The sequence below is a fragment of the Lepisosteus oculatus genome, chromosome 2 (assembly GCF_040954835.1).
Source record: "Lepisosteus oculatus isolate fLepOcu1 chromosome 2, fLepOcu1.hap2, whole genome shotgun sequence".
NCBI lineage: Eukaryota > Metazoa > Chordata > Actinopteri > Semionotiformes > Lepisosteidae > Lepisosteus > Lepisosteus oculatus.
The window spans coordinates 38030649-38043508 of NC_090697.1; the positions used below are offsets into that span (position 1 = coordinate 38030649).

General features: G+C 34.6%; 1 protein-coding gene across 1 annotated transcript in view; it reads left to right on the forward strand.

Annotated features, from left to right (window-relative positions):
- Positions 1-579: 579 nt before the first annotated feature.
- The window catches only part of tnfrsf21 (tumor necrosis factor receptor superfamily, member 21), a 35959-nt gene continuing 23678 nt past the window's right edge, over positions 580-12860 (forward strand). Inside the window, exons 1-3 of the mRNA XM_015351341.2 lie at positions 580-930; positions 6195-6840; positions 9153-9680. Coding sequence (XP_015206827.1) covers positions 892-930; positions 6195-6840; positions 9153-9680 — 1213 coding nt within the window. The 5' untranslated portion in view covers positions 580-891. The remainder of the gene's footprint in view (positions 931-6194; positions 6841-9152; positions 9681-12860) is intronic.

A 12860-nucleotide genomic window follows, 5' to 3' on the forward strand; every position in this document is an offset into this window, starting at 1 on the left:
CCTTCCCAGTAATAGCAGGACCACAGCCCCGGGTTCGAGCTCCCGACGGTGGGGGGCCGACCTAATGCGGCAAGGGCGCCCACCAGATCCCCCGTAGCGTTACAATATATTCAATTCTATGGACATCTCTTATACATCTAAATATAATCAACAGTTATAATAGATGTAGGTAGCGATGTAGTTTTGGATTTTTTTTTAATAGCAAAGGACATATTTAACTTGATTATTTCATCTGGCTTTAAAGAGGACTAGGATCTCTTAATTGTGTAAGAGGTGTCAATGCCAAAACAAATTAGACTGTTTTTGATTTTTGGGGTGAACTACCACAGTTATCTTTACTGAGACCACTGCTTTTTATTACTCTGCACAGCTATTTTATGTATTTTGAAAATAAATGAAAAACACATGTTTGATTTACGGTATATATTAATTACCGTCACAAACAGTAGAATATTTCTCCCCGGAAACAGACATGAAAATCCGGTACTTTCTGTGCCAGCACTGAGGGGCAGGGTGTCCATCCCTGTGAATTTCATTAGTGACGTCATTCTGCTGATACCCGCCCACCACAGTGCTAAAGCTTTGCTGCAGAGAGGGTACTCAGCATAGAAGAATAGGCAAACATACGTACTGTATGAATTCGCACTCCGGAATCGCTATGGGAATTATACCTTTCTTCCAAAACCGAGCTCTTATCCCATATTATCTTAAACCAGTTCATTTTGATACAATGACTTTAAAAGACTGGCGCTGGAATAAATATCAGTATTAAGTGTAATTGTAACGTGGTTCCTCCTTGATGCGGGGAAGATGTGCCACATATCATATGAGAGATATTAGCTGCAGTCCTAAAAATGGGCATATTTTGAACCCGTGTATTTATTTTGTAAAATGTTTCGGAAAATGTCAAGGATTTCAGTTTTTCTGATGGTGAGTATTAGAATTCCCGTGAATAATAATTTTGTTCAACTCGGCTTCTCATCATCAGTTTTTCCCCGCAGGTTTCTTAAGGTTCTTTCTAAACGTTTTAAAGTGACAGTGTGTGTTTTTGCGTTTGCTTTGTGATGCTGCTGTTTAAATGGAAGTTAATTGATGGTGAGGTGTTTTAATTCATCTACGGAGAATCTTAATTATTATTAGTTTAACATTTCTTTCTAGATATGACACATATTTCTTAATCCTTATGGATTATTTTTAGTCTCCCGCTAGAAATAATCGAAATAAAAATGGTTCCTGACAGAAATAAAAAGCAATTGAATGATTCAGGATTTAGGAATAAAATGGAATAAAATGTCATTTATAACCAGGGTCAAATATGTCTATGATCTACAGACAGAAAGAATGAGATTACGACTTCAATTTGGATAGTGCCATTATTTTGTAAGTATAAACAAGATGTGACTGATACATCACAGAGAGTAATTTGGTGTTTCTCAGTTGTTTCAGAGCAAAACATACTTTTAACATAAGAACAAAGTGCATGCTGAGAGCACTTAAAGACTTTATCAGAGGTTAGGTCTGTGATTGTCTTTATTGAATGTGTCAGGTAAGATAACCTAACTGAAAAACTATTGAAAGGTGTGAATAACAATTGTAATAGCTGATACAGTTAAATACAGTACTAGTTCATGCACACTGGCAAAATGGAGTACAAATATTCAACACTAAAGTAAAAATAAAAGAAAATAAAAGCTGGTGAAAACCAATGGTCATTATTTTTACAGTGAGAATTTTTCATTGTATATCATAATAGAACAGTGCCAAAACATATTTTTAAGAATGCACTTTTATTTTAAATTTGAATTAGTTTTGTAAGGAGCAACAATATTGGCATGAAGGACATTTTACTATATATGATAACTCGCTTGTTTAAAAGAGATCCTAAATTGTAAAATTGTAGCCTACAGTATGTCCCAAATTCTGATGAGGTAGGCTATAGTTTAAAGCTAGCTACTGTTGAAAATATTTTAGTGTTTGACCTTTAACATGTACTACTGATAAAAGAAAATCTAGTCAAACCCACTTTAAAATACTTAATAATACTTCCAAATTTAGTTATAAATGTACATATTTTTTAAAACCTAGCAATATTATAATTCTGTATATATCTGATATTTCAGCTTTCATATACTTAAATGTTTATTAAAATATGAATGTAAGTTATATTAAAACAATGTAGATGACAGCATTGTATACATTGTATTGTATTTAATTACAGTACAATTAGTCATTTTGTTCAAAACTGTTATTCAGCATGTATATACTGTATAAGTATGTAGCAAAATTGTGGATTGCTAAAACAATAGAGGCATGTTAAAAACATAAAATAGCAATTTGGGATAGATGAAAACATGTTAAGCTCCACCAACCTAACTCTGGGTGGGGGTTTAATACAGAATCATTAAAGCATGGTTTGCATTGTACTTCATATGGCATAGATTAACTTTTTTTTGTTTATTTTTTAAAAAGACAACCTTACTTGCAATTGTTATAGAGAAATCAGGTAAAGCATTTTCCTTAAGCCAGATTGAAACATCTTGTTTGTTTTATTTTTCAGTGAAGTGTAACAAGACGCAGCAGGTGTTATGTATATATACCAAATAAAAAAAAAACTAGCTTGTACCAAAATCCTGGGGCTAGCTGCAGTGTTTCAGTAATTAATTATAGAATTTTAAGAGCTAGAAATAGATATTTGATTTAAATAACTGAGGCCATTTTGTTTAGGCGTGCTACAATGACTTAATTCTGCATCAATTATTATGCTGTTTTTATGGTTTAGAAGAAGGTAAAATATTTGAAGGATTATGAAATTTAAAATTTTCTAACTAATATAATCAAAGTAACCTTCTTTTCTTTCACAATATCAAACCCACAATGTTTAATACTTTATGTCTAGCACTGAAAGGCTTACTCCCAAAACAATCCGTTGCTTTAAACACAAAGAGATGGCTGTCAAAATATTCATTTGCAAAATTAATGTGTTTTGTTCTTCAGCCAAATAGGTAGATTGATATCCACTGAAACATAGCAGCTACAACATTTACCAACTAAACTATGTATCAGAACAAACTTAGCACTCTATTGATCCATGTAGGTTCTTGTAGGGATGTAGGGAAATTCAATATACAAATTTTGTCAAGTCCTGGAACATCACTTGCCCACTTGTCCTTCTTGCAAGCTCATCCTGGTGTGACATTCTTCTAGTAGGATAACATATGTCCTTATGCTACTTGTTATGTGTTGGCTTTCTTGCAAGATTAAAATGTGACAATTATACCGAGGGGACTCTACATGTCCAACTTGTGCCCCATTGGAAATTTGTGGGATCTGCTGAGATGATGTGGGACAGGGATCCCACATGTAAAGTGGCACATGCTTACCCAGGCTGTAGAAGAGGAATGGGAGAGAATCCAACAAGACATGTTCTGCAACTTAGTGATGCTGATCACTATTGATGACAAATTTTGATTCGCATAATACATTCAATATGGTTTTCATTTCTGTTAAATAAAATTCATTTAATCCTGCTACAAATAATCATTATGTTTTTGACATTATCATAGTGCAATATTTGTTGTAAATATGAGTGCTATGTGTCTGATGCTGGGTATAGATTTACACAGCTACAATTCAGTCAAGTTTTACTGGATTTTTGTGTGGGGAACTGGATCTCCTCAGTGCAGTTACAGTTCCCGTAACATACAGTATAGCACATCATATCAGTTTCCATGTGTAAAGTTATGCCGTGTCATTTTCATTGGTTTCAGTGAGCTACCCTGATAAAACACTGGTGCACCTTACTTTATCAGTTTAGAATCTGACATCATTGGTTTCCATGACAGTTTTGAAAAAACAAATTAAAATGTTTTTTTTCTTCTGTAGAAACTAAACTTCCCCATGGCAGGAAATGCAAATGTTCCTTATGCTACTGTTGCTGTGTAACAACAATAAATTGATTAATTTAATCTGTGAACTGAAATGAAGATGGATGACGCAACCCAGAATGTGCTGGTGTTATTTTAAACTCATGTTACCTCATTCATATTTCTGTGCATTTGAAGTAGATTCAGATCAGTTAGCAGGAGGGACTTATTCCTACAGGGAAGTGTTAATATGAGGAACACATTGACGCAGCATGTTGTGGTTGCTGACTCTGTAAAATCCTCGACAAAGGGCATGACCAGGATTTTGTATCTTGTATCTTCAAACTGCCAGTAACTACAGTAGATAGACAAAATGGACGGGTCCCCCCAGGTTTTCTGCAGGTCATAGGATTGCAAAAATAACCCTGAGGGATGTCACTGTCGTGTCTTTGTCTTCTAATGTATGTTTTGAAAGATGGTAAATCTCTGGATACAGTATCTTTGTTCCTAGTGTGAAGTTCCTAACCACTTCACGCTTTCACATTCCGAAAGGCTTCCTGAGCCGTACCATGTTTCTTGAAATATGTCAGCGTCGCATATGTTTAACTGAGCTGCAAAGGCAACGGTATGACTTACTATATACTATATACTATATACTATATACCTTACATATACATATTTCAGGAAGATGATAAATCTTCCCTTCAAGATATTTCCTGCGATACATGTGATCTTACACATGCCTGTCTTGTAGCTATTGTAATTGCATCCCGTTGCCCTTGTGTTTTTATAAAGATTTCCAACATTTTTAAAAAAGGTTACAATACATATAATTTTGTAAAGAGAGTGTGTTTTTTAAAATGTATTAAACTTTTTATCTGTATTTTCTGCAGTTATGTTTTAGACTATTGGCTAATGACTACCACTTTATTTGCCATTCTAAATAATCATTGTTGTACAAATTTACTTCTCAAAAAGTGTTGCTGAGGGATAGGTGAGAAATCTGTGACCTCCATACACATTTCTAGCCCCCCTCTCTTCACTCACAGCTCAGTCTTTATACAAGGAACAGTTAAACACAAATGAGTTTCTTAAAAAATTAAAGGAATTTTTGTTTAATACTCAACTCTTCCATCTTTATGGTACTATATAAGAACCTTTTGAAGAAAAAAATACAAATTTGTAAAATGATGTTAACTTGCCTAGGATGCCTTTACAAATTAAAAAATAGGAACTTTTGTTCTGTATTCCAGTCTCCTTCACTTGGAGACTGGTGGGTAGATGGCTGCTCCATTCGAAAGCCCAATTTTGTCTAATCACTATTCATGTGCAGTAGACTTGAGTCTCTGAAAATACTGAAACTGATTCAGTCACTTTCATCTGTGTACAATAAAGCATGCAGCTTTAGTAAATCAGATTCTGGGATAATTGCATTTGAAAAGTACCTTATATTCTTAAATACCTAATGATAATAACAGTAATTTAGACAGCTCGTCTTTATATGAGGTTACATAGTCTACTGTATGTTACTATTTTTTAAGTGATAGTTTTTATACCTTGGCAATAAATTTGGGTTTTCCTCCTACATGTACAGTAACATGTTCAGATACATTTTTAATAGAATCCCTTTGAAAGTGAGATTCAAAGGGAAGAAGTTATTACTTTGACTTAATTTTACAAAGCATGAAATAAGCTGGGCTAAAAAAAAGCTGATAATGCAGCTATTTGTACCATCTGCCAATATTGCAGGGAGCACAAAAAAGGACTTTCATAAATGGATATGAAACTCTTGTCTGATTCATAAGTTCTCATCACCCTTTGCTTTATTTGCAACCAGCAGTCAACTGTTTTGAAAATGGTTTTATTATACAGTATATTCAATGGGCTATTGAATGTTGTTTATCTCACTGAGGTTAAAGAAATAAACTGCTATTTAAAAATTAAATTACTGTAATCTCTTGTTAAATTAGTAAGAACATTAGTTAGTAATTATCTTTTATATTTATTGCCTAGTTACTGTAACTGCGTATAAAGCAAAGAGTAATGTAGTCGTTTTTGTGATGTAAGCGATAAGACAGTCATCTGTTTCATAATGACATAACAATTCAGTCCAGCTTGGGTTAACCATGGTATGGTTTCAAAGGTGTTGTATTAACCTCAGATTTTTTTTTTCTTAATGACTTCACTGTGATGACTGAACAATTTAGTAGTTTTGAACGATTTTGTGTCATTGTCTGTTTAGTCTTTTAAAATGCTTTTGTTACATTGGTGCACTGAATGCCAAGTAAAGTAAGACATTTAAATAACTGTTGTGTGCTTGTTTGTTTTCAGCTGCTGTTCCTGTTCACCTGTGGTGATTCTGCTCAGGTTAAATGGACGTCCAATCCTGCTGTAGACGTCCCTCTTGCTGAGACCTATAACTACACTGACCACAGAACAGGCATTACTGTGACATGTGACAAATGCCCTGCGGGGACCTATGTTTCCAAACATTGCACCGATACGAACCTGAGGGAGTGCAGTCCCTGCCAGAACGGTACCTACACCAAGCGTGTGAATGGAATAGAGCGATGCCACCGCTGTCAGGAACCATGTCTGGCACCTTTTATTGAGAAGAGACCCTGTACAGCCTTGTCTGACCGCGAGTGCACTTGCTCCCCTGGTTTCTTCATAAATAATGAAACCTGCAGACCCCACTCACAGTGTTCAAAGGGCTGGGGTGTTAGGAGAAAGGGTAGTCAGGTAGAAGATGTCAAATGCAGAACATGCCCCCGGGGTACCTTCTCTGATGTGTCTTCCAGTGTGTTAAAGTGCCGGACTCATACGAACTGCACAGCCCAGGGACTGGCAATCATCTTTCCAGGAACGAGAGAGACTGATAACAGCTGTGGTGCTCATCCCTCACACTCCTTCACCAGTCTGGCTCCAGTGAGTTCAGCTTTTTTGGAAGCCTCTTCTGCGGACTTTGCACAAAAAGGTAAAGATTGACAGGGTGGGCAACTGCCAGTGGTGTACATAAACTAAAGACAGTAGTGTCAACACTGGTGTCAATTTCCTGTCACCCGCTCAAAGCTAAAAAGATGTTACTTTTTGGCCAGTTTTGTACTTCATAACTCACCAGAACAGTAATATTCTGGGTAACATTTTACCTTTAATCAGAAAGCTTTTTAAAAATTTTCAAGCAAGATCTTAAAATTTACATAATACCAATTTCTTACCTTTATTTAGTCGTAATACATTTGGGAACCTTTATATCTTAAAAGTTAAATAATGGCCAAATTACCTCATATATCTGGATGTCTTTGTTGGGAAATGTTGAGAATTAGAGTTAATAGAAGACTAATGTTTTTATGGTTTTGTTTGATAGTTTATTTTCTTTTCTCTACACTGACCGTGACTGATGAGAAATAATAATAAAAATCAGTTCTAATTTTGCTTATAACCCTACCAAAATGGCTGTATATAGTACATGATATTTGTTCATGAACTATTCCTCGCTGTTGACGATAGTTGTCTTCCATCAACCCTGTGGTGACTGATAAAGCCATTTTGAGATCCACATGTTCTCAAGCAGAATGCACAAATTTTGTACTGGGAGATATTAGGATACAATATGTGTTCTCTGCAATCCAAACGTTATGAACTCTCTTCAACACTTTCACTTTTCTTCCATGTAATATCTTGAGATCTCAAAGTGTTGGTCTCTTTCTGGTTGGGTCATGGGCATAATCTCCCATGTTACACTTGAATTTTGTGTTGACCGCGTATTTGGAAGAATTGTTCTGGCCTCTTCTGCTGTGAATATCTTGGTTAAGCCAGGATGTACTATATACAATATAATAAAAATTTAAACTTACTAAAACCACTCAATTACAGTCAGACTTAAATGATAAAATGAACAGTATCTGCTAAAAACAACATTAGGACGACCTTATGTTGTTCTAAAATAGAGGATAGTATAAGTGGGAGAGAACGGATGGTTGATAAAATAGTGGTTAGATAAATTAATGTAAAACAGTCAAAATGTAAAGAATATCTAAATTAGTACTAATGTAGATGGGATTGCATTGATGTAGTTTGTTTGAACTTCTCAGCCTGTTTTATGTAACACTTTAGTTTATAGCCTTTGTGTAATAAGGCTTATGGGAACAAATTTTAAGATTATTTGTCTTTCTCCAAAGAATAACATGTTCTTTGGTGGGAACTGTAAAGAAGATAATGGGCTGTAGAAGAAATAATACTGCAATGGGCTATAGAAGCTTCATATTTCATTGTGTCCTCCTGACATGAGTCATAATAGGGTCATGGGCGTCAGAAACTACAATAAAACAAGTTGAAAATGAAAGGTCCTTATATATTTTGTACATAGTAATTTATAGAAAGATGGATATAAGTCACAGTAACGAAAGTTATTATGTCCTTTATTAATTTTCATATTTAATTTTAACAATAGGCTCAAAAGAAGTAATGTGTATACATAATATGCATGTATAATTTTACATTTGAGTATGGGAATTTAACACTGAAATGTGGTACTCATTAATTGTACTAGAAAGTGCACTATTAAATTGTATTGCTAGCTGGTTAATCACTTATGAACTTAGTTCTTTTTTATAAGTTCTTTTAAGTTTTTTAAATCGTTCTTTTTTATCTCCCTCTTAACTGCCCATTGATGCCACCGGTGTTGTTTTTGGTGGTCAATTGATGACTTGATGCTTTGTAAGCACGTCTTCCTTAAATTAAATGGGTTCAGGAGCTGTGTGTCCAAAGTGTTTATTGCTGTGTTGGGGTTTCTGTGTATTTTGTCTAAATTGAATGGAAAAAGATTTAGCAACATCTACACATTAGTCGTGAAAGAGCTCCAAAAACTGTAAAACTTGTAACTCTATACAAGTGGGGGGATATTTGTCCTCGTTTGCTAAATTGTTAGAGAATGCTATTCTCTCAAGTGCAGGCATACGTGAATGATGTGCTATAAATGCAAAATTAAATAATCTTTATTCTTTTATTTTAATTCAAATAGTGGTATGTTCTTTATAAAATGTTATAAATTCTAAGAAAATTAGGTCAACAAAATCATTTTCAGAACATGAGCGGCCAAATGCTTTTAGATTCAATGTCAGATTAAAAGATGCTGCACAGTTGCTCCAGTGCCAATGAGGGTATTCTGTGATTAGTTGTTAGTGGATTAAAGTTTTAGAATTTCTTCTGTCTGTTTTGCTGTCTGGGTTACTCCTGTCTTTGGACTAAGTCTAGCATTCTTTTCTTTTTGTGTGTGTGCTATGTTAGATATCTTTAACTCAACAACAGGTGGTCAGGACAGCACTTCAGAAAGCTTGTTGACCAGCACAGTGACAGAACCAAGTGACACAACTGTGAGCACATCAGACAATGACTCACAGCATGTCGGATCCCTAGCCACAAAGCAAGACAAGGCTACTGAATCACCAAGGAGGCATCACAAGCATCACAGGGACTACCACAGTCATCAGTCTACTACAAAATTACAGCCAGTGATGGAAACCTTGGAGGACAGTAGGGTCCAGAAACTGGGCTACAAGCCCACTAGGAGGGGATCCCCCAGACCCAGTGCACACAAGCACTTTGACATCAATGAGCACCTACCCTGGATGATTGTCCTTTTTATCCTGCTGGTGCTGGTGATTATTGTGGTCTGCAGTGTGAAGAGGAGCTCCAGGGTGCTGAAGAAAGGGCCCAGACAGGACCCAAGCAGTATCATGGAAAAGGCAATCCAAAAGAAACCTGCTGTGCCGACTCCAAATAAAGAGAAGTGGATATACTATTCCAGTGGACAAGGTAAGTAAAGACCATACTCCCCACAGAGTTTATTTTTTACAGTGTTATCCAAGTAAGTATGCAGAAGTACAGTAGTAGTATTTTTCCATTAGAGAATTACAGTACATGACGATTTTCCCACATACTGTATTATTACATCAGTGGCATGAAAATCAGCCTTTTGTATGAATCCCTTCTTTAGGTGCTTTATGATGTGCAAGACCAAGTTATCAGATACTTCTGGATGTGTTTTTTGTATGTATTACAATATATGTTATTTTTTCCTATAGATTTTTATTTTTGCATATACTAAGAGGGAAGATTCATTATCAAAGGATTTTTTTTTTGCAAAGATTAGTAGTGTATTTGAAATATTCAATTTCAAGCCATTCTTGGGAAAGTATTACTATGGAGTTCACTCCTGCTATATGTCCAGCATATACTGCTATATGTAGTAGTATATAGTATACTATATACTCTGCAATATACTACTAGTGTTCTACAATATACTACTACTCACATACAGGATTGTATTATTTACATATACTCTATGCGTATGGAAACAAAATACAATACATTTAATAAATTACATTATGAAATTGCACATTCACTGCTGTAATGTGTATTATTTGTTAAAAATTTTGCAAAACATTCTGTAAGTACTGTACATAGATAAAAAGAATTAAGTAAGGTGGCCGTCTGAGCTGTCTAATTGTAATGGGAAGTGCAGCTGCCAGCTGCTAGGTTACTGTACCGAAACTTAAGTACTGCAGTGTTAAGCTTCTAGATGTCAGCTTCAGATATCCGGTTTTGCGAGCTCCAACCTTGTGCAGTTTGAACCAGATTAATCCAGTTCTGAGTGGACTTTACAGTGTCAGTAAAGTTTATCATTGTTCCAATGCATGCGATCTAGAAACAGGCTCCCACACTTTAGTGTCTCATTGAAGTCTGTGTCTACAACTAAGGAAACTAAGCAGAGCAAAACTGTCAACACCAAAAGTGAAATTGGCTCATAACACTTAAAATATTATGAGTAAATATATGTATCCAAAGCAGTCTGTTTTTTGTGTGTGTTGTGCTTATACAAATTCATTATTTAAACTAAGATATTGTTGTACTGCCCGTTCTTTCTCACTGCTGAAATGTTTTGTTTGTTTTTTGGTCAGAGTCATTGTAACTTTATTCAGTTCATTAAGAATATTTAATCTCTTTTTGATTTTTGATTGTATTTTGAAAATACTTTTAGATTTGAAAATTCCCCACAATTCATTTCAGCCACATATGATTACTTTACATCTTACCCATTATGATTACAACAGCACAGATGCTGTGTTTAAATTCTGGGGCCCTGAATACAATACAAAGAATTAAGATATTTTAAAGATATAGAGTTTATAATATATAAAGAATATTTAAAAAATTTAATAATATAAAGATATTTTTTATTTCACAATCCTAATTTTAAATTAATAAAATAATTTCAATTTGGGGAACTACACGTGTAGTGAGAGAATTTAAAAATCAAAGGAAAGTTAACATTTCCAATCATTTAGTATAATGTCAGAAGTTTGTTGTTATGGGTTGGGATTTTTCAAGTTTAATTATTTTCAGACTTTAAAGAACAACTACATTTAATGTTTTTAAGCAAAAGCTACACAATTTTTAGTTGAATGGATATGCAGTTTTGCTCTGGCAGCATTTTCTGTATGTACATAGAAATATCCAAGTAAAACTCAGCTATTTGGAGTTCCATAAACAAAATACTGTTTTTATCAATTCAGGGTGTTTAGTGAGCAACACCCAGGGCACTGAAACTCATTTTACTTATTAAACTCAGACTTGTTCCACCATGAGGACATCATGACCTTCAGTAATAAACATGTTGCAAGAGAAACACATCCATAGAAGAATGTTTGTGATACTCTGTCTTAATTCACAATGGGTATTATTTTTTACAACCACACCCATTACTTAAATTATGAAGGTTTGGGGTGGTACTGCATGAAAAAGCAGAATAAAGTGTAGTAAATAAAACTGAAATTAAGTTTAAAATAAATGTGTAACTATGTATGGTGTAATCATAAATATTGTATTCTACAATTTACCATGTTATAACCATGGTAAGCCAATAGACAAAACCTATTATTATAGCTTTATCCTGGTGATTGTTTTTCTATTGTTTTTCACTAACTAGTCTTTTTTTACAATTCCTTCACAGTTATCACATTTCTGACTCCTACAAGTACTTGTGTTTCTATTCATTTTGCATGTTTTGAGTTGTGAGAATTTCCTGTAATAATGATTAAATTATAGATATGATTTATATAATCTGTAATAGATATATTAATTGCATATATTTGTCATACTGTTCTGTCAAATGATTGATACTCTTTGATAACATACAGTGTGCTAGAATAACAGCAAATGAAAATTGTATATGGAATGAAGTGATGTGCAGTGAAGTTCTTTAATTCTTTAAAACAGAGGTTTTGACATTACTTTGCTCTGTGATGTCCATAGAGTCAGAAGTAACAATGTAAGAAGTCCCATCACCAGTGGATGAGCAGGCTTTGTATCTAAATATTTGTTTAATTGTTTGCAAATCTCGGATGATTACACTGAACACACACCTTATGTTGACGCCATTTGAACCGAATGGTATTTTTTTCTGCTGTAATAAAGACCAGAGAAGAAAGGGGACATTTCTGCTCACGGTGAAAGGATTTGTTTTCAGAACCTGTTGCAGCTGGTTTGGTGCCTGACTAGGATTACTGCATGAAAATAAAATAGCACTTGCACAAAGGCCATAGGAGGATCTAGTCTCAGAGGCTATTGTAGAAACTCCCATGCACGTGGCGTACTTTCAGCTATAGCAGAACTCCTCTCTACTCTGCTCCTCTCCTAAAGGGCTTTTTGGATTTTGTCATGATAAAGATCTTTACCTATTCTAGATGAATTCATTTTAGAGAGTAGTGTCATTTACAGCCGTTCAGTAATTTTAGATGTTCTAAAGAAAATACAGAGTCAAATGAGCATTGTTGTTTTTCAATGTTGCTATTTTCCTTAGGAGACAAATTAAATATTTTTGCTACTTCAGTCTATAAATGTCATGATATCCTGACTCATCTTCTTACACACAGTTGGTGATCTATTAACTGAGCTACTGTAGATGTTTCAGTATATCTTACTTTCTATTGCACT